Raw genomic sequence first — 26,462 nt, forward strand, 5'->3', positions numbered from 1 at the left:
TACAACGGAGTTATTTTGCAATAAATACATCTTTCTCGTTATAACATGACTTTTCTCATAACGAGTTATTTAATTATTACCTAATGTGATCTAATTTCGTAATAGTCATATAAAAAATATTGCTGAGTGGCAGCAATATGCCACTGTAGTATCTTATACAGCTGAAGTTCACTGCAGCCACATTTCTGCATGAAACACGTGCCATTTTCCAGCTATTCCACAGGTTGCATGTCACTGAAGGCTCCAGTGTAGATAATGCAGTTCAGCCTGTGCACCCATATGTAGACTTGATAACAAATGTCCACATGGCAGTTGGGGCCACAACCTGCTGTATTTGGGCTATTGGCCATAATTGGCTAAAGTGGGCATGCAAGTAATCCATACCCAGTCCTGCAGTAAATCGTGACATACTCACAAAACACAGTTTGGGACAAGATCGACTTCATTAACAAATGTACTCATATAGATGCCACATAGGCCATTTGAAACCAGAGAAGTTGGTTCTTAGGGGCAGTTGACCTTTAAACAATTTTTTTCTCAGCCTGAAATTAAGTCTGGTCTTGCAACATTGATATCAATACTATTTACAGGAAATATTTGAACATATTTTATTTATTGATGAAATACCAAACAAATCACTGGTTTTTCCTCATTTGTTCTCTCTTATTTACAGCAGGTCAAATATTTCAACAAACATACAACAAATACTTGGTAGGTAATTCATGTTAAACTTTATAGTACATCAAGATTAGGGGAAATAGGAGTTTCAGATACTTTATAAAGCAAGTTTCACAGATTTACAAACATTAGAAATGATAATAGAAAAAAAGACGTATTATTCATTTAACTACTGCAAACAAAATTATACTTTAAAACAAATCATACTTTAAAATCTGTACAAGCACTTTCTTAAACATCCATAAATTGCCACAGAAGAGGAAATGGAGGTCTTTAAAAAGTCCAGTTTGCCGGAAACACAGATTGATTTAATTTCTATTTTACAATAACTCTTTAAAAAGAGGAAAAGGATGAAATAAACCTGTACATTTGTACAATAGGTCCTGCATTTTACGTATGTGGTCTTAAAGGGAAAAAAAGCAAAAAACATGAGATGAGGAAGACAAAATCCTTTCACTTCTCTTGACCTTCTCTTTTCCTCTTTTAACACAATGATTCTCACTTGATGTGCATCGGCTTTTCATCCGTTTTTAACCGCTTGCGTTTAGGCTGCACAAACTCATCCTCGGAGTCTTCTGTGAGATCCGCCTCCTCTCCCTCTCCAGCTGGGACCTGCGGCTCCTCGGGAACCTCTGGTACCTCGGGCTCCTCTGGTACCTCAGGGAAACTCTCATCTGGATAGAGCTCCAGCAGCCTCTCCTCAAAGTACAAACTCACAGCTTTCCCTGCCTCCGCCACCTCGGAGTCCGCCTGCCGGGAGGGAGGGAAGGAAAGAGGGGGAGAGTATGAGGAAGGGCGAGGTGGGGTGTGCGGGTACCATTGAACAGGAGGGATGAATGGGTAAGGAATGGAAGGAGTACATTAGTGGGTTAACATTCCTAGTGGCAGTGGGCAGCCGAACCTTTACCCTCCATGTGTATTAGAAACAGCTTACCTGCACATTACTCTGTTTCTCCTCATCATATACCTGGATTATTCGAGACATCTAAAAAAGGGGCGATAACAGTACAATAAAATACAAAAAAGCAGAAGGGGGGGGGGGGATTTCACAGTACAGACAGGTTATAGGTAACAACCATGTGTACCGTCACTACCCTAGGTCTTTGGGCCTAAGGAAAATACACTCCTTAGTGAACTTGTGTCCAAATATGGTTTGTGTCTGTCATCCCTCCATAAACTTGTTTCACTTACTGAGGTTGCAGCTTACAGTCATTGGGTAATCTTGTCATTACATTTCCAAGCTAGTCTATGGTCTGTCTTTACCTGGCTGCTTCTGCCTGCTGAGAGAATTCTGAACAGCATCCATAGCCTTGCTCTGGGTCCTGGCATATTCCTGGGAGTGACAGCTTTCACTTTCTCTCCCTGCTAAATTGTTTAGCTTGATATAATATCCTTGACACTGACAGTTCCTTCACTGATACCTAGTAAGTGTCCATGGTAACTTATGCATAAGTAGCATATATGGCACATTGAGCTGAACTGCTGACTATGTCAACTGCAGCCAATAGGAAATCTTTTAACGTCACTATCACAACTCAGTTCCTCATTGATTTTCTCAAGGTATCATATTGTTTCCCTCTGTTCCATTTTAAATCAATGTTGAATACCAACCACCTTGTAAATTACCTTTCCCCCTAAACACATCACTTGAAAACATGTTCAACACTATATCAAAAGGTCCAATTCAGATATACATGTTGACTTACAAAGCCAAAGATGAAAATCCCACACACATGGGACAAGTCTTTTGCATTCAAAAATGTAAGTATTTGGATTAGTTTCAGATTTAAACTATTCATTATTACACTAAAAAGGAGAATGTAGCTTATTTTTTTCTACAACCAAATCTAATTTTGATGTAAACAGCATCCAGACCCTTTATGTGCAATTTCACTTACCACTAACCAGCGCTTCATTTCCTTATCCTCTTTGTGCAGTATGTGGGCTCTGACAAATATGAACAAAGGCTCCAAAATCACCCAAATTAGTCATTTTAGAAACAGAAAAGCTATTAGTATATTGTTGCAGGTCTTTACATGTTGTACACATGAAATTGTGGCATTCTGAACTTAATCCACAACGTTATATTTCATTTTGTTGCAAGTTGACTGCTATGTCCATTCTACAGGTAACTGCCAAAGTAAAAGGAAACACTTGAGTAAATGAGGGGTATAAAGTACATTGAAAGAAGGTGCTTCCACACAGGAAGTTCCAGACACTTATAGAATTTATGCCAAGGCGCATTGAAGTTGTTCTGTTGGCTCAACACCCTATTAAGACAATGTAGGTGTTTCCTTTATTTTGGCAGTTACCTATAGCAGCAGGCTACACTGAGAATGGAACAGCTGAATAGGGGAAACAGCTCGGGTCGCACAAAATGGAATATAATGTTGCAGATAAAGTTCGGAACGACAATTTCATGTGTTCAACATCCCGAAGACCTACATCACTATACTGAGAGCGTTTCTGTTACTAAAATTACGCATGTGGGTGTTTTTAGAGCATTTGTTTTTTCAGAGCCCCCATACCACACAACGAGGATGAGGAAACATATATATTTTTAAATCACTAGTTGCAGTACATTTCTCAAAAACAAGTGAAATCGCAAAATGTATTATTTTTTAAAGGGTCTGGACCATTCTATAACATTTGGTTGTAAAAAAGCTAAATGCTGCTTTAAGATCCAGGACTTGTGTGGCACAGTCAATGACAACTACACTGAACAAAAATATAAACGCAACATGTCAAGTGTTAGTCCCATGTTTCAAGAGCCAAAATAAATAATTCCAGAAATTTTCCATATACACAAAAAAACATTTCTATTAAATTTCATGCACAAGTTTGTTTATATCCCTGTCAGTGAGCACTTATCCTTTGCCAAGATATACCACCCCTGTCAGGTGAATGGATTATCATGATCATTACACAGGGGCACCTTGTGCTGGGGACAATATCGTCTGACAAGGGGCACTGAGGAGTATTTCTGTTTGTGATTAAAGCCCTTTTGTGGGGAAAAACTAGATCTGATTGGGTAGGTGTGCAGCCATGGGTGCCAGTCATGTGAAATCCATAGATTAGGGCTTAATGAATTTATTTAAATTGACATTTCCTTTTGTGAACTGTAACTCAGTCAAATCTTTAAAAATTGTTGCATGTTGTGTTTTTTTGTTGATCGAAACAGTTAACTATAATGAATACAGACAAAAAGCAACCCATTAGCTGTTTAAAGGGTAATCTCTGCAAGAAAGTTATTTAGAATGACAAATCTCTGAACTAATATATTGTGGCAATAATGGCAATTATAGTCAATGCTTTATAGGTTTGCTTGTTTTGTTAACTCCTCAGTAAACAAATCAAGAAGTCTTATGACAGCAGACTATCCCACTACGTACCAAATAACTGACCAGAAAGACATTACATTAGTGGCCATGAAAATATTCAGGTTAGAAAAACAGAAAATTAGTTTGGCAACACCACATTCACAACAAACAGTATAGTGTGAGTACACAGTAACTGCATTCAGTCATCCAGTGTTAATCCCTGTGGGTGCACAAGTCCATGCCAAACGGTGTGATAAAGATCAACCTTCTGAATAATGTATTCCCACTGTCAGCATACAGTATTAGTGTGCATGTGGCCTCCTGCATCCATTCAACTATCAATCAGCCCCCTCCCCTAGTTAAATAAAGGTTAAAAATAAAAAATAAAACCATATTTTTTATTTTTATCTCCTCATGCCTGGAAGTCATGCCCACTCACCTCATTGTACTTGGCACAGTTGCTGAAGACCAGGCGCACATCCGAGACAAACTCCTTCGGGCTCTGGTAGTGTTGGACATGCTTCAACTGTAGCTTCTGTTTCACCAGGGTCAAGTCCATGGGCTTCTTGATGATCTTGTAGTAATTAGGGATCTGGTGAGAGGGGAACACTGTGGTTTGAGAGCCATATTGGTTCATTCATTTAACATACAGAACATTATGGTTATAGCCACAATGATTAAGTAATGTGGTGCTGGGGGTATAGGGCAGGGTCAATAAACCAATCAAATGTATTTATAAAGCCCTTTTTATATAAGCAGTTGACACAGTGCTTTTACAGAAACCCGGGCCAAGACCCCAAAGAAACCAATGGTAAAATAAAGAACACAGTGGCCAGGAAAAAGTCCCAAGAAGGAAGAAAACCAGAGGAGGCTGTACTCAGTAAAGGGGAAGAGTATATTTGGCCATCAAGGTCATATAGAATAACAGTGGCATTGCCTTTTACATGCTTGAGATACTTACAGAGGGAGGAACAGGCTCCTGGAACCCCTCACTGAGATCATGGCAGAAAACATACAGCAAGAGGCGCTCACACCTCTGCAGGGAGTGAGAGATAGGGGTGGTGGTTATGCAGGAGAACATTACACAAGTCCTTATCATTCCTCAGCTAGAGAGAGAGACTGAGGCATGTGTCCCAATGTCTGAACGCAGCAAATAAAAAATGGAAGGAGTAGCACGTCTGGCTTCATGACTACAAACATACTCAATACAAGTTGCCAGGAACTCACATACTCCATTTTAGTCATTTAACAGACGCTCTTATCCAGAATGACGTACAGGAGCAATTAGGGTTAAGTGCTTTGCTCAAGGGTACGTCGGCCGATTCTTTTTACTTAGTCGGCTAGGGGATTCGAACCAGCAACCTTTCGTTTACTGGCCAAACGCTCTTTACCCCTATGCTACCGTAGAGAGCTGTACTGCCTTCATTCACACGGATTCACTCCTCAAATATGAGGGCATCTACAACTCTGTTCCCAGAGAGCTACCTTCCTGTAGGTTTTCGCTCCAACCCCAGTTGTAACTAACCTGATTCAGCTTATTAAACAGCTACTTATTATTACCATCAGGTGCGCTAAATTAACGTTGGAGCGAAAACGTTCAGGGCGATATTTCTCCAGGAACAGGGTCAATGAAAATTCACTGATGTACGTAGTGAGGAAATGTATTGAATTGGCAGTGGCAGTAGAAACTACTAATCCTACGGAAAGTCCTTCCAACTATAAGCAGGGAAAGACCTAGGTGTGGGGTGTCAGACTTATTCCATGGAAGGTGGTTTTTCCTTTCAATTAAGACCTAGACAATCAGGTGAGGGGAGTTCCTTACTAATCAGTGACCTTCATTCATCAATCAAGTACAAGGGAGGAGTGAAAACCTGCAAACTCAGCCCGCTGTGGAAAGAGTTTGACATGTTATAGGTATTACAGGTGGATGGCTCCACTGACCCTCTGGTCCTCAGGACTCAGGCCCTGCTCACTGTTGTCCTTCTCGTCACGAGGCTCGTCGTCAGGCTGGTACTCCATCTCCGGGCTTGCCAGGCTCCGGCAGAACGTGCACATCCACTCACCACTGACAGGGGAGAAACAGAAAGAAAATGTGAAGCAATAATCCAGATATATAGACATGGGAAAATGATAGCTGATGTATAGCAAGATATCAGCATCCAATGTAAAAGGCTTTGAGTTAAAGGTGCTATATTCATTCTCATTCTGACATCTACTGTAGTCAACGCCGGCCGCGCATCCGGGGCTCACCTCGGGGAGCACTTCAAGGTGGGGATGTGACAGGTGATGTGGAAGACTTTGGGGCAGCGGTCGCAGCAAAGCAGCTCTCCCCCGTTGTTGCACACAGCACACCAGTCCTCGTTGGGGTCGTCCTCCTTCCCTCCTGCCCCGCTCTGGTTGGTCCCCTGTGCAGTGCGTGGAGAGCGCAGGGCAGCGGATGCGGCTCCCTTACCATTGGTCAGCAGTGCGGCAGAGGCCACAGTGGATGTGCTGCTGATAGGGGCGTTGCCAGGCCTGTTGGCCCCACTGCAGGCCTCCTGGTCCTGGGGCTCAGTTTTGACATGCTCCCCCACCTTCTTGAGGATGTCCTGGACAGAGGAGCCAGAAGTCACAGAGCCCAACAAGGGGAGAGGGGGAGTACATCTGCTCTCTGAACTACTCATCTGTGGGACAAAACACACACAAGAACGAAAGACTGGGTTAAGTACATTTAGAATTCTGGTTTAGCGTCAAGAAGTGAGGCTGAAAACCTCTGTTGTTCAACAAACAAGCATCTTATATAGATAGCCTCCCTTACCCGCAGATCCACAGCTTATGAGACACACACACAAAATACCTCCCTTACATAAATATATGTATAACTATGTATGCCAGTGAGATACCTGCTAGATATAAACTTAGCAAAAAAAGAAACGTCCCTATTACAGGACCCTGTCTTTCAAAGATCATTCGTAAAAATCCAAATAACTTCACATATCTTAGGGACACTAAAGAGGCCTTTCTACTGACTCTGAAAAACACCAAAAGAAAGATCCCCAGGGTCATCTGCATAAACGTGCCTTAGGCATGCTGCAAGGAGACATGAGGACTGCAGATGTGGCCAGGACAATAAATTGCCACGTCCGTACTGTGAGACGCCTAAGACAGCGCTACAGGGAGAGAGGACGGACAGCTGATCGTCCTCGCAGTGGCAGACCACGTGTAACACCTACACAGGATCGGTACAACCGAACATGACACCTGCGGGACAGGTACAAGATGGCAACAACTGCCCGAGTTACACCAGGAACGCACAATTGCTCCATCAGTGCTCAGACTGTCCGCAATAGGCTGAGAGAGGCTGGACTGAGGGCTTGTAGGCCTGTTCTAAGGCAGGTCCTCACCAGACATCACCGGCAACAACGTCGCTGGACCAGACAGGACTGTCAAAAAGTGCTCTTCACTGACTAGTCACGGTTGTCTTAGCAGAGGTGATGGTCGGATTTGCGTTTATCGTCAAAGGAATGAGCGTTAAACCGAGGCCTGTACTCTGGAGCGGGATCGATTTGGAGGTGGAGGGTCTGTCATGGTCTGGGGCAGGCAATCTCAACGCTGTGCGTTACAGGGAAGACATCCTCCTCCCTCATGTGGTACCCTTCCTCTTCCCGAGATGACAATGCCACCAGCCATACTGCTCATTCTGTGCGTGATTTCCTACAAAACAGGAATGTCAGTGTTCTGCCATAGCCAGCGAAGAGCCTGGATCTCAATCCCATTGAGCACATCTGGGACCTGTTGGATCGGAGGGTGAGGGCTAGGGCCATTCCCTCCAGAAATGTCCGTACTTGCAGGTGCATTGGTGGAAGAGTGGGGTAAATATCTTACAGCAAGAACTGGCAAATCTGGTGCAGTCCATGAGGAGATGCACTGCAGTACTTAATTCAGCTGGTGGCCACACCAGATACTGACTGTTACTTTTGATTGTTGACCCCCCCCCTTTGTTCAGGGACACATTCAAATTCTGTTCGTCACACGTCTGTGGAACTTGTTCTGTTTATGTCTCAGTTGTTGAATCTTATGTTCATACAAATATTTACACACGTTAAGTTAACTGAAAATAAACACAGTTGACAGTGAGAGGATGTTTATTTTTTTGCTGAGTTTAGATCTTGGTCTAGCAAGCTAAAAGGAGCTGAAAGAGCTGGGCAGTTAGGTGTGTTACCATGCACGCGCTCCTCCCTCCATCCTTCCCTTGTTCCGTTTTGACGTTGGAGGTGGTGGTTCCCGAGAAACCACACTCCTTCTCAGCTCCGGGCTCCTGCTTGACTTTGACCTGCTGTTCCATTGGGCCGCTTGCTGGCCCTGGCCTACCCGCAGATCCACAGCTTATGAGACACACACACAAAATACCTCCCTTACATAAATATATGTATAACTATGTATGCCAGTGAGATTAATTGTTCAGGAGTGACTAGCTTACTCAAATGGTTCAGTATGTGCAATGCTACCTTCTACCCATCCTATGGATGTTTCACAGTTTTATGTAATAGTGTCATTTTCTCATCGTCTCACAGTAATGCGAGAGCCCTTGTGTTTGAGCAGAGGTCTAGTGCTTGGCCTGTGTGTCATTACCTGCCCCTGCTTCCTGTGCTGGACGTACTGGATGGCCGCACAGGCGTGTGGGAGTTTGATAAGCCTACGGGTGGGAGATAGACAGTGAGCAAGGATGCAAGGATGAGGCAGTAATATAGAAGTCATGTAAGAAAAACAATTTCTTCGTTAAACGTGATAGCCATGACAGTGATTTGAGCAAATTATTTAAAAATCATAAGATTGGATTGAAGCTGTGTGTGAAGAAAGTGTTTGTGCTCGTTGTAGTAGAGTCGTCCTCCAGTACCTGAGGAGCCAGGGGAGTGTGTGGAGGGTCCGTGGGAGAGGTTCATGTTCCCGGGGGGCCCCAGGCCCAGCTGAGGGTATGTGCTGGCTAAGATGTAGCGACTCAGTAGGGCATCCAGGCTGCTGGAGCCCGCGTCTTCCAGCTGATGGCGCCACAAACATCCAGCCACAGGATAACACTGAATTAGTGGTCATTTTTAGTTCACCTTGTGAACATTTCTGATGAAGTATCGCCATGTATATGTATGAGCACCACATTTGATTTTATCTAAGTTGAGCCAGGTTCCGTTCCGCTTCCTACCCCCTTCAATGAGCACAGATAGGTATAAAGCAGTATGGCAGAAACTATACTGAACAAAAATATAAAAACATAACACGTGAAGTGTTTCATGAGCTGAATTTTTTTAAATCTTATTTTGCTCACAAATGTGTTAACATCCCGGTTAGTGAGCATTTCTCCTTTGCCAAGATAATCCATCCACCTGGCAGGTGTGGCATATCAAGAAGCTGATTAAACAGCATGATCTTTACACAAGTGCATCTTGTGCTGGGGACAATAAAAGGTCACTAAAATGTGCAGTTCTGTCACAAAACACAATGCCACAGATGTCTCAAGTTTTGAGTGAGTGTGCAATTGGCATGTTGACTGCAGGAATGTCCACCAGAGCTGTTGGCAGAGAAATTACTGTTAATTTCTCTACCATAAGCCGCCTCCAACATCGTTTAAGAAAATTTGGCAGCACGTCCATCCGGCCTCACAACCACAGACCACGTTGTAACCACGCCAGCCCAGGACCTCCACATTTCTATCTGTAATAAAGCCCTTTTGTGGGGAAAAACTCATTGATTGGCTGGGCCCTGCTCCCAAGTGGGTGGGCCCAGTCATGGCTGCACCCCTGCCCAGTCATGTGAAATCCACAGATTAGGGCCGAATGCATTTATTTCAATTGACTGATTTCCTTATATGAACTGTAACTCAGTAAAATCTTTGAAATTGTTGCATTTATATTTTGTGCAGTATACATTGAATATTCATCATATTACTCATACTTATCCATTCCCCTCAGATCTACAAAAAGCAAAGGGGTGGGGGCCAGGAGAAAGGATGAGAATGGAAGCAGGCATGGTGAGATTTGGAAGTGCGTGACATGTGCCTGGTCCCAGAGGGCTGTGTGCACCTGAATGGGGGGGATGTTTGGTAGGCATGGCAGGTTCTCTGGGTTGGTGACGGAGGGGATGAGGTCGATGGCGCCCACTATGGGGCTGGCGGGGCCACGGTGGGCATGGGCGCTGGCCATGCTGGCACTGGTGGGACTGGTGGGGTTGGCAGCGCTCACGTTGTGGAGAGATGCCACTGGGAAGGGTCCAGCATGACCTGGGTTTGAATGCTACAGGGACAGAGAAGGAGGAAGTCAAAAACTAGAGATTTTCGGCAGGATTGAATATTTATTAATTGTTTAATTCTACCAGGTCTACAACGTGCTGAAAGGTCATTTTTGGAAGCATAATCACGAATCATGCCCATGCAACAAGAAACATGACTAATAGGACTGTGACGATACCAATATCGCAATATTCTTTCCATGGCAAAAACACAAAGCAGACCGAACTATTTGGTCCTTTAAAAACCTGCTGTATGTAGTAAAATATAGTGTGCTATAGCTAGGACAATAAATAAATGTGACTCGAGAAAACATCATGTTTGCTTCCAACATTAGGGATGTTTTCCTTAAGACGTTAAATCGGCTTTGCGTTTTGTTTCCTTGCCACGATACCAACGAGTATCGCGATACTGGTATAGTCCCGGCCGTAACGACTACCATTCACGTATAAGTAGAAAAAGTGCCAAACCCCAGTGAGATGTAACAAACGAAACCTGTGGTCGCTCATCTCAGAATCTACAGTCATCTAAACACAAAAAGGTACCCATACATACACAGTGAAAATCCTACTACCAAATGGCAACAGTTGTGCCAATCAGTAGTACCGGTTTCTGCATAAAACATATAACATTTTAGTCATTTAGCAGGCGCTCTTATCTAGAACGGCTTACAGGAGCAATTAGGGTTAAGTGCCTTGCTCAAAGGCACATCAACCGATTTTTCACCTAGTTGGTTCAGTGATTCGAACATGGGACCTTTCGTTTACTGGCCCAACGCTCTTAACCGCTAGGCTACCTGTCGCCCCATTGTTTACTGTATATGTGAATGTTCTTGTTTATTATTTTATGGATATCATCTTTGGATGTGTTGACTGATCAATTTCCCTTTTGTGGAGTAATAATGTATCTATACCTCAACTCAATTCATTAAATCTTTTTATCCCCTCAGGGACATAATGCAAGTGGTGTAGTCTGACCTGTCTCTGCAGCTGGGGCTGCATCATGGGGGAGTACTGCTGGCCGTTGGGCATGCGTGGCTGGGCGCTGGAGCTGGGCATGCGGCCCTGTCCCGGGGGCAAGCGCAGGTGGTGGGGGGGGTACATGTTGGGCCCGCCGTTCATGGGGCCCCTCTGCTGGGCCTGCATACTGATGAGGCGCGGGGGCTAGTTAGAGACACAGCAGAGGACAGGCAGTTGTATTTTCGGGTAAAAGTATAACTCATGAACAAAATCATTATAGCAACAGATTATAATATTCAGTACTATTATAGGTCAAAAAAACATTTAACCTGGGTTGACTAAAGCACTTCCGAACAGTGATGTAGTGGGTGGGTGGGTAAATGCTGATCACTGTTCACAGTGAGTAAATTAACACTTTCTATATTTTCAATGCCTTTTTCCACAATAAGTGGATAAATGCTTGTGCAAAATAAACTAAGTGAGTAAGCGGTGTTAAAATGCATTTACCCTCCACTACACCACTGCTATCGATGAGAACAATGGTACCCTAAAAACATAAAGACATTCAGTACTCCTCAGTCTACCTGCTGCTGTACCATCTGAGGTACAGCCTGCCTGGGGTGCTGCTGGGACATTTGGGAGGCAATACGCATCTGTTCCTGGATCCTCTGTTGGTGTTGCTGCTGTTGTTGGTGCTGCTGCTGTTGGTGCTGCTGCTGCTGTTGTTGTTGTTGGTGCTGCTGTTGTTGTTGCTGCTGCTGCTGCTGCTGTTGTTGCTGCTGCTGCTGCTGTTGTTGTTGTTGTTGTTGGTGCTGCTGCTGTTGTTGGTGCTGCTGCTGCTGTTTCTGCTGGGCGAAGGCTTGCTGTTGCATGTGCTGCTGCCGGAGCTGGGCCAGATTGATCTGCCCAGGGCTTTTGCCGTGGCCTGGGTGGCCGTGGCCCGGGGAGATGGGCCCCACCATAATGTTGGGAGGGTGCTGAGCCTGGGGCATCTTCTCGATCACCAGGTTCCCTACAGTTGGGGGGTGAGAGAGGAGAGGCAAAAGTAAGTGACTGAGTGACTCTATTCCAAACCAATCCATCAGCTATAGGTAGTCTATGCCAAACCAATTCATCAGCTATAGGTAGTCTATGCCAAACCAATTCATCAGCTATAGGTAGTCTATGCCAAACCAATTCATCAGCTATAGGTAGTCAATGCCAAACCAATCCATCAGCTATAGGTAGTCTATACCAAACCATCAGCTATAGGTAGTCAATGCCAAACCAATCCATCAGCTATAGGTAGTCTATACCAAACCATCAGCTGTAGGTAGTCTAGGGGACTGGTAAAGACACTACCGTGTCAAATTATCTGCCATCCTACCACGATGCAAAGGATACAAGCGTAAAAAGAAAAAGGCACAGACATTTAATGCACTGAGTCCAAACTGTAAAACTATGCCAAACAATCTGCCAATCTTGTGGTCACCATTGGGAAGCACTATCATCAGTGTGCAGGTAGAGGCATATCTCCCGTTCTATGCAATGCTTTATACTTTACCATCGGTGGCCAGAAACAGATTTCCCTGCATACTTCCCTGCATGTAGAGTAGTAAATCCTCTCACCTAGGTTGACCACGTTCTTGGCCCAGAATGTGGGGTCACAGAAAAAGCGAACAGCTCCGTTAGCCTGAGGCACTGGTTCCAGTCCAGCCTTCAGGACCTTGCGCAGCTGGTAGATGATCTGCAGACACATATGAAGATATTGGGATGTTATTGGTTTGCAGATAGACTATAGTTTATAGAGGATCAATATAGGATAGGGCAACTTCTGCATATTATAGTGCACTCTTTGGCCTTTGTGGAGAATAGGTTATGTGCGAGCTTTTCCCTGAGACTGTTTTTGTGTATGTGTATCTGTTCTCCGTACCAGCCTCTTGCTGTAAAGCAGGGCGGTGCTGCTGCCGCTGTTAATGGCAGAGTGGGTGAAGTTGAGCACATGGAGGATCTGCCTGGCCAGGTTGGCGATGTCGGTCTGCTGGGTCAACAGCTTCATGCTCCTCTCCTTAGTCACACTCTGGAGGACCAAGGGACAAACGGTAGGGAAAAACATTACCAGCAGGCATCCATCCGCCTATGTAATCAGGGTAAAGGCTGAACCCTTTTTTATTAAATTAAAACAGTATCCAAGTAATGTCACAGAATAAACTTCACATCATATGGAAATGTAGGAGCCAAATTAAGTTCATAGTGATTCTTTGGTATTCATTCTTCTCAATACATAGGCCTAGACAAAACACTGAGGGACAGTTTACCGAACCCTAGTCTTGGATTAAAAATCTCCGTTGAAAGGGTGTTTTAGTCCAGGACTAGGCATAATCTGTCTCTAGGCCTGAAAGCATAATGAGTTGAGTTCAAATGCATTCCTTGCATAGGTACCATGATGGCCTTACCTCAAGCTGCTGCAGTAAATACTTGCCCTTCTTGTTGATTTCGTTGATAAGAGTGAATACGGCTATCTTGATGTCATGTTCCACCTTCTTATGGGTATCAGTAACTTCCTTTATCCTGGATGGAAACGGGGATGGAAACAAGGACACTCAAACTAGAGACACACTAGTAAACAATAAAAGAGCACTTTACTTCTCAACCCATAAACAAGCCCTTATGAAATCTCTGTAGGGTGGGGAAGTGGCCCCTAGATGCTGATCTTGGGTCAGTTTAGCCTTTTCCCCACCTATGGTTAAGATTAGGATTGGAGAACGGGAAGATGATTCTAGATCTGTACCTAGGGGAAAGTTCACCCTGCAGCTATGAAGTCGCCAAACAAGCCCCGTTCACAGGAGAGATGGGAATGCTGCTGTACCTGCTTGTCACCTGAGAGTGAGAGTAGTGAACGTAGGTCTTTTTCTCCTGCAGTTTGACCATGTGCGTCTCAATGATGCCTTTCTGGTTCTGGAAGGCCTCCTCCAGAAACTGGTACCTGAGAGAAGAGAAACTCTGTTCAGCAAGGAACACCAAGGCTTAGATCACTGGACTAGATTGCCGTTTTTCTCATTGTGCCCGATCCTCACTGGATATGTGTGAATGTAACACAAAACCAAACTTATTACCATCCACCACCACTACCGACCAGAATTCACTACAGATTTTGATTTCCTATTCTAAAGATCATATGTTGTCTATGCAGTACTGCATGTCCTACCTGTGCTCCTTATGCTCCAGCAGTTGGCAGTCCCGGCAGGTGAGTGTGTCACAGGTTTCACAGAAGAGTTTCAGGGGCTCCTGTTTGTGGATGGGACAGAACACAGGCCTCTGTTCCGACACACCTACAGACTCTACAGAGACCGAGAGAAACAAAAGAAAGTATGAAATAGAGAGAGCAATAACAATACCATTTTTTAATTTGTTTTTAAGAGTGAAAGAACATGTGAGATAAAGAAATACATTAATTAATACAGAGTATGGTACTGCATGTCAGCTATACTGAGAACCAGCAGGGCCAATCTACTACTACTGGAGCACTGACTGATTCTGCAGCATGTTACCATGACAACAGCCAGTCAGCTGTGAAGTTATAAGGCCTGGATAAACTACAGCCATCCTAAGAGTCACCAAATGCCTGCACCAGAGCCTTCTACTTGCAAATAGAAACCTCCGATCTACAAGTCCAACTAGGCTATGTCAAATTGTCACTTGATATTCTAGAATATCCATCACATATTGTGTTTAGGTTTGTTGGACAATTTACCCTCAGAGACATCCTCTTTCTTGCGGATTTTGTGGTCCTTGGTGATTTTGACCCTCTGGTGAGCCTCGATGCAGGTTTTGCACAACCACTCTCCACATTCTGCACAGAACCCAATGGTATCGGCATTGTCCTCACAACTGGTGCACATCTGAATGAGACAAAACACACAACGCCACTTAGATACCTAACTTTGGCTAGATGCAGCTGATAACGAGGTAGTTGTATTAAATCAACCATCCACTTGAACTTAACTGAATTAAATTAGAGTTCAATTGTGGTATACCTGTGCAGATTTTTCATCTGAAGTCTTGGAGGCCTCGGTGGTGTCCTTGACAAAGTAGTTGTCAATGATGTCACTTTGTTTGCAGTCTTGACAACAAACTACACACCGCATGACATTCACTAGAGTAGACCGAGGAAAGAGACAAGATAGAAGCACTGGTTAGGCCTATAGACTAAGTGGTGAAATTGACAAAGAAATCATCATCAACAACAAAAAACTATTTTCTCACTAATAGTTTGCATACAGATACTACAGAGGTCAGAGGCAATTCAAAAGGCCTGTTTAGAAAAGAGATGGATGCAATCATCAAGTTGGATCAACTACTTTTAAACTTTTGGCAACTTGTCCAAACCACAAAAAAAATTGTGGGGATGAAAATGAGTTTTATTGCATCTACAATCTGAACTGTGGGGGTAGCTTTGTTAAAAAACGTCTGCCATATCAGTTCACCTTTTACAATTGGTTGGTGCTTAAATGTATTAATAATAAAGATGCTACAACTGAATTGTTAAGTACCATAATAGCGGACTATGAAATACATTATAGGGCCTAAGTAGGTGGGTGCTACACATTGGTGGAGGATGAGGCAGTTCTCCTTTGAGGGTTGGGATTATAAATCCATTCAATTATCATATTCACCCCAATATTTCATATTATTTTCAAGATTTCTGAATAATGATAGATTGATATATTCATATGAGACACACAAATCAGTGAGCTGTATCAAAAGTGGGCAATGATGTGATGAAAATACATATCCTTCAGCTAAATGTTGAATACATAATCCTTAACTGCTCCACCCCCAAACTTAACTCCTCTCAACTCCCTTAAACCCATTAATTACATTTCCGAGTACATTACTGGATGCAGCACAAACCAGCTCAATCCAGTTTGAGCCAGTCTATACCGGCTCATGCTGCACACAGCCGGTTTGGTGTAAGCCCCAGCTGCAAGGGGCTGTGAGTGATTGGCTGTGAGTGCAGCTGAAAGGGTTTAGGAGACCACACCACCAAGACTGATCTGCCACTGCAGCTGTGAGACTTTGAACTGAGGCAAGCCAGGGCGCATACAAAACACATACATGCAGTGCACTGCATAAAAACTATCGAAATAGAATTTCACATTTTTCAAAATCATGGTCTTATTGTTACATTATACCATTTATATGACCTAATAGGTGAGGCAGAATGTCATGCATGAATGTTTGAATATAACATAGAAAAGCAGACTAGGGGAAATGTGAAAATGGCCAACTTATTAAATAGACATAGCCTAATTCTGTTGCACCTGTCATGCCTGACCTTTTGAATAGCCTACATGTTTATGATGCTGACAATCTTGTACCATTAGTTCACATGTTTGTTTATTTAATGGTTAGGCTGTACTGCTACATATCTACATGGAATCTAAAAACAGATTCCACATTCAGACAATTGCCTTGAGGGCAAGGAAAATAAACCAAAATATAACATTGTATGATTGGCCTAATACTTCATTTAGGCCTATGATTATCATTTGAATCTTTGTAAATAAACAGTGTGTATCTTCAAAATATGATTAACACCATGATATCGATCTCATGGACTGCATCCATAGTTCAATCTTTAAATGTGAGTGTTTACATTTCCCCAAAACAAATTCATCAGCTGAAGGGAGTCTATACCAAACCATCAGCTGTATGGAGTCTATACCATCGGCTGTAGGTAGTTTATACCAAACCAAGTGGCAACCCCCCCCTAGACTTAGTGCAAATAAGGCAATATGAGCTGGCATTGTAACGAGTTAGGTCTATTGTTCTTATTTAGGAGTTTATTTAAGTTTTACATCAAATTCATCGAATCTTAGCCATGTTGATAAGACAAAGTGGGTCATAATAGAAAAAAAGAACCCTTGGGTAGTTCTGACCACAGTGGCCAAAATACCATAGGCATCGAATAGAAATAGGCTGGTCCCAGATCTTTTTCTGCTCGTCGGCACTCGTTGCCTTCTGTAGTTAGGCCATGGGCTGAACATGTCTGATCCCCAACCATTACGATACATTTGATAATGCCCAGAAACACTGCCCTTTCTGCTTGCCAGCACTCATTGCCTTCTCAAATGCCATTATTACACATCGGCCTACACCTGGTCTGGTCCTCCTAGATCTGTTTGTGCATATTGCAGCCAACCCCCTATGGTCATTGTCAATGCCAAAAGTTTGGCACATCAACGACCATAAGGGGGTGGCTGCAATACGCAAACAGATCTTGGAGGACCAGACTAGGTGTAGGCCGATGTGTCATAATGGCATTTGAGAAGGCAATGAGTGCTGGCAAGCAGAAAGGGCAGTGTTTCTGGGCATTATCAAATGTATCGTAATGGTTGGGGATCAGACATGTTCAGCCCATGGCCTAACTACATGGTCTGTCCACATGACCACCCCTAGAAGGTCCCAACTATAATGGAAAACATTTTACCTTGATTTAATGCCAGAAATAAATGCTGGAATTGTGTTCTTGGTTGCCCATTATCTAGACCTAAGCATTGAATGTCAGTAGTTAGCCTAAGGTTAATGTAACAAGATCTGGTTTACTAGAATTTAGTATTGATAGAGTCAAAGTAAATAGTAATCCACAATTGTGCCTATGGAAAAATAGGCATGGACTAAACATTACATAAAACTGCAAAAAGTTGGTTAGTTGACTTTGGACATTACTGTGTAGGTGAATTGAATCTGCAAAATGCCAAATAATTACACCTGGAAAGCCAATCATTTATTCTCAGCAGAAATTAAGAGCACCATGTTTCATCTCTCATTTGATTTGTCAATGGCATTATAAGTCTATGTATAATACATATAAAATAATTAGGTGGATGCCTATATTGTCCTATTACATGTGTATATTATACACATGTATGAATGTAAAATATATTTTTTGCAAATCCCAACTCCACATGATTTGTGTTAAATGCCAAGATTTTTCACCTTGTCGGTTCCAGTATTCGAACTAGCTACCTTTCAGTTACTGGCCCAACACCTTAACTTCAAGGCTACCTACACCTATTCTGGTGTAGTTGTCATGTCATGCAATGATCATGTTGTGCAGATGGACAAACCTCCCACCTCGAGAAACTGAATTTTGGGTCCTAGGCCAAGGCGCTTTACTGATAAGAGAAACTGAGAATAATTATAAACTGAGAATAATTATATTCTGTATCTGGCTGTGGGGCACATGTGACATTCAATATGAATCTTCTTCTGGCATAAACAAACCATGCAACTCTATGTACATTTACTTGAAAAGCAGTGCAGACACAAAGTTAGGTAACGTTAACAGAATGACGGCACAAACCATATTCTGTTATCAAATGTTGCATATGGACTGTTCTTCGAGTAAATGTGTTTCTGTAACATTTTCAGTGGAAATTGTTACATAGTCCTTGTATGATTGTTTAACTTTACAATCATTGGTTTTTGTTTGACACATTTTAAAGCAAAAAATCTGAGTCTGGGTGTTACCTTGGAATAGCCCATAGCCGGCCTATCGGGCCCAGGGGCTGTTGCCTATTCAGTATGCTGTTGTATTACCATAACTAGATTAGGGCCATTGTGAAACATGTTATTGTAAGAGTCACAATATGAGTAATATATATATATATATATATACACAATCTCCAAATCACAGCTAGTAAATCAGTGAAAAACAATATTATTATGCTTGCTGACCATTTGGCAGCTGCATGGTACTCAACGTTTATACATAATTGTTGATACTTGGTACCTACACTACAGTAGCTAGCAACTGTGCATCCCCTGCCCACTTCAAAGTAGACTACACTCACCTATGTGGGTGTCTGGCTGTCCGTTCGGCCCAGGCACCTGTACGGTAACTTGTCGCTCTGGCAGTGGGATACATTTCAAGCAAAATGAGTGAAGACACGGTAAGAGTTTAGGTTCACAGTCACGGGTCTGGAGACTTTGTTTACACACAGCGCAAGTATCCATAAGGTTTATTGGGATGACGGGGTTGGCTGGTGGAACTGTTGGAGGTGGGGACATATCGGTTGTGAGTGCTGGTGAGGTTCCAGCAGTATCCCCAGCAGCCGAGGACTCGGTTGTCCCCCCATTGGTGTTCCCAACTGGGCTGTTGCTAGTGCTGCCTTCTCCCTCTGCGCCCGCGCTGTTGCTGCTAGCGTCCCCTCCTCCGCTAACGTTAGCGGGTGTAGGCACCTGGGAAATATTCTCCTGGGATTGTGAATCCTCTCCTTCTTTCGAGATCGACTCTATGACAATCACCGCATTCTCATTTTTCAATTCGGTTGTCCCACCATTGGTGTTCCCAACTGGGCTAACATTACTGCTAATGCTGCCTTCTTCCCCTGTGCCCGCGCTGTTGCTGCTAGCGTCCCCTCCTCCGCTAACGACGTCGTTAGCGGGTTTAGGCATCTGGGAAACATTCTCCTGGGATTGTGAATCCTCTCCTTCTTTCAAATTTGTCTCTATGGCAATCAGCGGATTCACATCTTTCAATTCTGGGTCTCCGCTATCCTCTCCCTGAGGTTCTGAATCTAATTTGGAAGAGCTCTCCATATCCTCTTCGCCTTTGTTGTCCGCCATCTTCCTTCCTCTTTGAACCGCAACCGGCAGGACGTCCTACGTACCGAGTAAAAAACGTGTTGTCTACGTCATTACGTAATTCACGGTCTTAATCTTTGACTGTGTCAATAACAGTATAAACATTCCAAAATAATTCGTAGGACCCAAATATGACAGGACATTTTAATGTTTGGATAATATCAAAGTAATGCTTTACATTTCCAAAACGTTTGAAATATTAAAATAAAAATCTAATCTCAAGCACACATTTTTTAGCATTTGCTTAGTTTAGTCACGCAAAAAAAATATTAGGCCTGACTCATTGTCATATGACAGCAGGGAATTCTGCAATAGAGTACCACAGTATGAGTCATAATACCTAGCGGTCAATCAGGGATATGGTTCCATTCATTTTCCCATAGGGGATTTTAGAAACACTAAAAAAGGGCTGTTTCATATAGGCTTACTCTGGCGTGACGTTTTGATAACCGTGTAGGTCTCTCTAGGACAAGGAGACTTTTATCAATTTATTAATTAGCTGCTAATGTGGCTATCATAAAAACTACAAATGCCATGATAATCTGGACAAAACTGCTGAATCGAGGCAAAAGTAAGAATCTCTGGATTAACTAAATTGAGTAATGAATAAATTGGCTACATTTCTTTAAATTGACAATTCTAATGAACTGTCTTGTGCAAGTTTTAAATTGACACATTACCTGTTAGCAAAGACATGCAGGAGCTTGCTGGGATTTGTAGTTTTGCATGATGTCTACTTCTATGCTAATTAGCATTTTCGAATCGAGAGTAAATAGAGCCGAATATACTGATAAATCACTTTGTTTGAGATTTACATGGCTATTAAATAATCACACCAGGGTAATCCTACACGAAACACAGCCCTTATTTTAAGTGTTTCTAAAATCCCTATTGGGAAAAAATAATGGTGAAATTACAATTGGAACCAATTCCGTTTGACCGCCAGGTTTTATTGGTATTATGACACCTCCACTGTGGGGCTCTATAGCTTCTCATTTTCAACTTGGTTAATATTCACTGACAGGCTTTTTACAGGCAAGAATCAGGGCCCATCTGTTGGTAGTACTTTTGACAGTAGACATAACCAATCCATGAACAAACACGCATGTTTCAACATCATTTTATTATAAGTCTATTTAAAAAATAAAATAAAAACATTACATGTACAAAAACTTATTGTATCACAAATGTTCTAAACATGCTAGCATGTTTTTGTGCTTGTCTATATGGGAAGAAATCATGTGAATTTGGTAGACAGCATCATTAGTTATGCTTAACTCTCCCTCAATTTAGAACTACTTAAAATTGACAAACATTTAAAAATTGACCAGAGTTCACTTCTTAAGTGATCTCGAGGTACAATGAAAAAGTTCTTTACACGGCCCATGGTTTTTCAATGGTCACGGTCTGACACTAATGTAAAGAAACTGTGGAGCCAAGGCAAATATGTTCTTCTGAAAGTTTGGAGAGTCCTTTTCTTTTCATGTTTGTTCTTAGCTGCAAGCTTAACATTTAATTTTTTGTAGAAGGGGTCTCGCACAAGGCTTGAGTTCTAGAAGTCCTGTCGAATATTTTCCTTGTTCTCGTCACCCTGTTGCTGTTTGAGCTTTCCAACTTCATTCTCCAACTGGACGATGGCACGTTCAATCTCATAGTTCTTACTTACGAGGGACACCCAACTGTTACGAGAGATAGCAAGGATTTAAAAAATCATTGACAATCATACCACATTTAGAGAACAGTAATGAAAAATACAACATTTACAGAACTGACTTTGACTCCAGCTCTCTCAGCTTGGCCCCGCCTGCAAGCTGATCATTCTTTCGTTGCCAGTTCAAGTCCTGAATCTGCTTTCTGCAAAAAATAACACACAAACAGAAAAGGCTGTTAAAAAAAACATTATGCAGAAGCTTGTTGAAAGTTTGTGTCAGACTCTTTCCAAAACTACAACTAAACAAGCTAACCATGAATGTGATACATGACTTGTAAATCGTAACAGAATGTTTTCACACCATTTACTTACCTACATTTCTGTAGTTCCTTTTGAGCCAATTCAATCATAAAGGCCAGGTTACTGTAGAGTGAAATAATGACCAATATTAAGGCAATGTCAAAAAGTTCCTGTGAACCTATACTTTACTCCTCAGGACAAGCATGTGTTAAAAAAAACTTTAAAAAACAAGGATATTCTTTCCCGTCTGATTTAAATCACTAATCGAGCCCCATTTGTTAAGTCAAATCAGTTTGGTTTTCCTCTGTGACTCTTTCCTGGACTTTAAGATAAATTAAGAGCTCTACTGTGCACAGGCAGCAGCCACTGACTCACTCATTGTAGACCTTCCATGCGTTGGTGCCATAGTGTGCCATGAGTTCCAGGTTCTCAATGCGCACTGCCTGATGCTCCAGCTGAGCCATGGAGTTGTTCACACAATCCTGCCATGCAGTGATGTCATTCTTCTGCCCTGACGATGGAGCAGGAAGCTCATATCTGCACAGGTGAAAAATAAAACAGTTGGGTATACACTCAGGACAACGAGGGTTTAAATGCATCACTTTCGAACTGAATGTGTGATTGAATGTTAGCAATATTTTTTAACAGGACTTTTTTTGCTATGTGCAAAAGAGTAGACTGGGTTGACCTCTTCATGCTGAGAAGTTCCAGAGGCTGCCTGGCTGCTAGCCTCTCAAACTCGTTCCTCATGATTTCAGTCTGATGGGTGATATATAAGCATTAGTATTTGCTTCACATAATGTAATTGTAGACCATCACAGTTGACAGTCAAAATCCATAAGCATATTACAGCATGACATTATGTGCATATTTATTTATGGATTTTTGTTTTAATAGAATGTGGAATGTGTAAGTGATACTTACTTCAAAGGTAGTGAAATCAGGTGTGGGTATATAACTCAGATAGTTCTTTGTAGGTCTGTATCTGCGAGTCTCCTCTTCTACCAAGGCTGCAGCCTGTGTATGGAAATGAATACATATGAACAGACAGCATAGTACTACAGTAACTAGCTAGACTCGTACCTCTTTGAGGGGTGACCTGGCTAGCTAGCTACTGTATGTTATTTATTGTACGTTAGCCGATGATGGCGGTTGCTTGAGGCATGATTCTAACACGACCAGATTAGCAAGATAATACTTTTTTTTTATTGACAGTAGCCTGGTAACGTTACTTTGCTTCCATGGCTTACTCATGTCTATCATAGGTCCTTGGGACGTCACCCTATTTTACGTTGACATTTTAGTCACTTAGTAGATGCTCTTACGCTTTGATCACACCGATAGTGTTATGGTACACCAGCAGTACATTCATTGTTGCCATCCCAATAAAGTTGACATGTGAAATGATTAAGGTTAGGTAAGGGACGTTCTAAGGATCCCTGATTGCACTAACTATGTCAGTTACTTGCCTGCTAGCTAACTATAGCTAGACTATCGAACGTTAGTCAGCAACTGATAACTATGCCTATAGAGCAGATACTTACCGCCTCTCTGACGCCAGCTGCATCATAACCCTGGTCAAAATACGGCAGGGCGTCTACAAATACTTCACCAGCTACTGATGAAGTTCCAGACATATTCAGTTCAGTTGTTTGTTTACTAGCTAGCACCGCTAACTAGCTAGTTGTTTTAGCAGCAAAACAACGCGGTCGTCACTAGTTACCACAGCCACAACGTCATAAACCCCGCCATTTATATAATTTGTCTTATTATTTCAAACCTAACCCCTCTGCCAACATCAACCCCAACCTTAAATTATGATCATTATCCTGATCGTTTTCCAGATTTTCTTTTACGATACAGCCAATTTTAACTTTGTGGCTGTGCTAATTTGTGGAATCCTAACAACGTGGCCGGCTCGAAGATTTTTATAACTAAATCAAGATAGACCACAGCCAGCCGTTTTCAATGGGAACAAATGTGTCATAGAGGGGAGAACAGGCAAGAATGTGGGCCGAGTTTAACACGAGCTTGCAAGATCCTATTGGCGCGTTCTAGCCTACATCTGCATATTTCCGTTAGGGAACGCCACCTCTGAAGTGCGCGTGTGCAATAACTAAATTCTCCTTTGCACTCCTTTTAAATAACGATTTTTTAAAAACTTTTGCAAAGGTAAAGTCTAGTACACCTAGTCCACTCTGTTCATAACATATTCTAGTTTTGGGAACAGAAAACTGTATCGAGATCAAATGTTTCATCGATGAGAAATTTTGCACAATGTCGGCCAAAATCAATCACGTTCTATATTTGGTAATGAGTGGAAACGCCAAAAGTATGCATCACATTTATACATCCGGTGAAAGATCTGTCTCATTGTTCTATCTGTGGCCACTCGCTCCTGCTGTCTTCCGGGAGGCTGAACATATTTTCCATTGGCGTTTGATGGTGGCCTTTGGTTTTACAGCGCTCCCTACGCCCTGGAGTAGTTCTTTATCTAAATTAGTTTTTCATATGCAACATCTAATATCTAATTTGCATCCTGAAGTAAGTGTTTATTATGTAATAGTTTATTTAGGTCAGTGTTTCCCAAATTCGGTCCTCAGGACCCCAAGAGGTGCACGTTTTGGTTTTTGCCCTAACAGTACAATGCTGATTCAAATGATAAAAGATTTATGTTTACTTGAAATCAACTGTGTACTGCTATGCCAAAAACCAAAATGTGCAGAGTTAATGAAACCCTGGTTCAGGTCATTAGGACTAATTAACACAAAAATAGCATGCCATTAGGAAATAAAATATAAAATATGTTGTTGGAGACAGTAGTGGAGACATGAATGAATATCACACTCACATTTAGTACGAGCACATTTATTTAAAAAAAAATGTATGGTGGACATTTCACTTGCAATTTTTAAAATATTGTAATGACCTGACTAGATCATAAATGAACAATTGTCCAGACAGAGGCTTGAGTTTGCGAATTGACGGTTTATTAAACCAACTTTACACAGGCTACTGTTTGGGCCGTAGCACACGCCAAAAAGATGACAGATAACCCACAAGCCAATCGTGACCTTCTCTTGTGAAGCCCAGACGTAAGAGAGAGAACAAAAGCTGAACCTGGTCTTAACTTCCAATGCTCCACCCCCCTGCCCAACCCCCCTCCACGCCACTCCGCCAACCACCAGGATGCCCGGCATCAGAACATTCCAGGCATTCCCGTGATTGGCAGATAGCAGGTTGATTGACATGTCGGACCCCGCGAACACCGGGTACTGGTCAGTACAACACAACCACCTCCTAGCCTAACACATAACACACAGCTGTCTGTGCGGGTCGCTACACAGCCCCCCCCACCACAAAGTCCCTCGTCCCAGAGGGAACAAACAAAGTCTCTGAAGCGACCCGGAGGTCTCCTTTGCCTGCGTGGCCGTGATGGTCGCAGAGTGCCCCTCTGGGAACCAGGGGATGAAGGCAGGGATATGGGGGACAAGGAAGCGGGAACGGGTAATACAGTCCGTGGCTCTGGGGAACCACGCGGTGACACAGGGGGAGACAGGGGAGTGGGCTGTCTGGAGCCTTTTCTGCGGCACCTGAGGGTGGGTGCCTGGAGAATGTCATTGCCAGAGAGGGGAATTGTGGGGGTTCCTGGGGTTTGGGAGAAGAGGCCCCTCTGTATGGGGCTAACCTGTCCCGGTGCAGTGCCACCTTTCTCCCCCTGGGAGGAAGCTGCACCCGGTACACAACCTCCCTACCCTCTCCAGGACACTGCAGGGTCCCACCCAGTGACTGTCCAACTTGGGGCATCTGCCTTTTTCCTTAGGGGCTGTAGACCCAGACCAGCTCCCCAGCCACAAAGTGCCTTCCCGGGTGTGCACGTCATAGTTCCTTTTCTGCCTCACACCTGCATTCACCAGCTGCTCTCTGGCGAAGGTGTGGGCTGTCTCCAGGCGGTCCTGGAGTCTCCGGGCATACTCCGGCCCCGGAGGAACATGAGGGCTATCCAGGGGCCGACCAAACGCCATCTCCGCAGGGGTGCGGATCTCTCTCCCCAGCATGAGGAGGGCAGACGTGCAGGAGGTGGAGTCTTGGACGGCGGAGCGGCATGCCATGAGGACCATAGGCAGGTGCTTGTTCCAGTCACGCTGGTGTTTGGAAGAGACGATGGCCAGCTGCTGTCCAAGCGTTTTGTTGAAGCGCTCCACAAGGCCATCACTTTGAGGATGGAGAGGAGTAGTGCGGGTCTTGTGCATACCCAGCCTCTCACACATGGTGGCGAACACACGGGACTCAAAGTTTCTGCCTTGGTCGCTGTGGATGGACTCTGCAGCTCCAAACCTGCTGAACATCCCCGCTGTCAGGGCGTCGACGATGGTCTCTGCCTCCTGGTCAGGCAGAGCATAGGCCTCGGGCCATTTTGTGAAATAGTCCATGGCCGTGAGCACCCAGCGGTTTCCACTGTCTGTGGTGGGGAACGGCCCAACTACATCCACTCCCACCCTCTCCATGGGAGCTCCCACTGGGAACTGTTGGAGCTGAGCATGAGAGCGGCCTGGGGGGCCCTTTCTCGCTGTGCAGTTGTCACAGCGGCGACAAAAGTCCTCCACATCCCTCTTGTGCTGCCCCCAGTAGAAGCCCTGACGGAGACGGCGCAGTGTTTTTGTGAC

General features: G+C 43.4%; 2 protein-coding genes across 8 annotated transcripts; both read right to left on the reverse strand.

Annotated features, from left to right (window-relative positions):
• Window positions 1-594: 594 nt before the first annotated feature.
• Window positions 595-19,845, reverse strand: LOC115102244 (E3 ubiquitin-protein ligase TRIM33-like). Of its 7 annotated transcripts, none has more exons than XM_065005387.1 (21): window positions 19,052-19,845; window positions 15,230-15,348; window positions 14,947-15,094; window positions 14,401-14,533; window positions 14,062-14,178; window positions 13,649-13,763; window positions 13,126-13,272; window positions 12,822-12,939; window positions 11,798-12,225; window positions 11,232-11,417; window positions 10,725-10,781; window positions 10,052-10,261; window positions 8,875-9,016; window positions 8,610-8,673; window positions 8,200-8,362; window positions 6,249-6,661; window positions 5,940-6,063; window positions 4,960-5,034; window positions 4,438-4,590; window positions 1,613-1,663; window positions 595-1,428 (listed from the first exon to the last, which is right to left on the reverse strand). In XM_065005387.1, the coding sequence occupies exons 1-21, from the start codon at window positions 19,824-19,826 to the stop codon at window positions 1,177-1,179; spliced, it is 3,990 nt and encodes a 1,329-aa protein (XP_064861459.1). In that variant the 5' UTR covers window positions 19,827-19,845; the 3' UTR covers window positions 595-1,176. The 7 variants fall into 7 exon arrangements, with proteins under 7 accessions (XP_064861459.1, XP_064861460.1, XP_064861458.1 ...); XM_065005388.1 differs by having other exon boundaries at window positions 8,200-8,344; window positions 11,798-12,228; XM_065005386.1 differs by having other exon boundaries at window positions 11,798-12,228.
• A 1,103-nt stretch (window positions 19,846-20,948) lies between these two features.
• LOC115102245 (pre-mRNA-splicing factor SPF27) lies at window positions 20,949-23,743 on the reverse strand. Its single transcript, XM_029621960.2, has 7 exons — window positions 23,340-23,743; window positions 22,720-22,812; window positions 22,484-22,554; window positions 22,171-22,332; window positions 21,868-21,918; window positions 21,618-21,698; window positions 20,949-21,523 (listed from the first exon to the last, which is right to left on the reverse strand). The coding sequence occupies exons 1-7, from the start codon at window positions 23,430-23,432 to the stop codon at window positions 21,397-21,399; spliced, it is 678 nt and encodes a 225-aa protein (XP_029477820.1). The 5' UTR covers window positions 23,433-23,743; the 3' UTR covers window positions 20,949-21,396.
• Between the last annotated feature and the right edge of the window lie 2,719 nt (window positions 23,744-26,462).

Source organism: Oncorhynchus nerka, linkage group LG20 (assembly GCF_034236695.1).
Source record: "Oncorhynchus nerka isolate Pitt River linkage group LG20, Oner_Uvic_2.0, whole genome shotgun sequence".
Lineage (NCBI taxonomy): Eukaryota > Metazoa > Chordata > Actinopteri > Salmoniformes > Salmonidae > Oncorhynchus > Oncorhynchus nerka.

Coding starts and splice junctions, on each gene's coding strand:
- LOC115102244 (XM_065005386.1), bottom strand. CDS start 19,826: ATGGCGGACAACAAAGGCGAAGAGGATATGGAGAGCTCTTCCAAATTA. Junction 9,017..10,051: donor CAAACATCCCCCCCATTCAG/GTGCACACAGCC, acceptor TGGCGCCATCAG/CTGGAAGACGCGGGCTCCAG. Junction 6,064..6,248: donor ACCTTGAAGTGCTCCCCGAG/GTGAGCCCCGGA, acceptor CTCCCCTGTCAG/TGGTGAGTGGATGTGCACGT.
- LOC115102245 (XM_029621960.2), bottom strand. CDS start 23,432: ATGTCTGGAACTTCATCAGTAGCTGGTGAAGTATTTGTAGACGCCCTG. Junction 22,555..22,719: donor CTGATTTCACTACCTTTGAA/GTAAGTATCACT, acceptor ATCACCCATCAG/ACTGAAATCATGAGGAACGA. Junction 21,699..21,867: donor AAGGAACTACAGAAATGTAG/GTAAGTAAATGG, acceptor TATTTTTTGCAG/AAAGCAGATTCAGGACTTGA.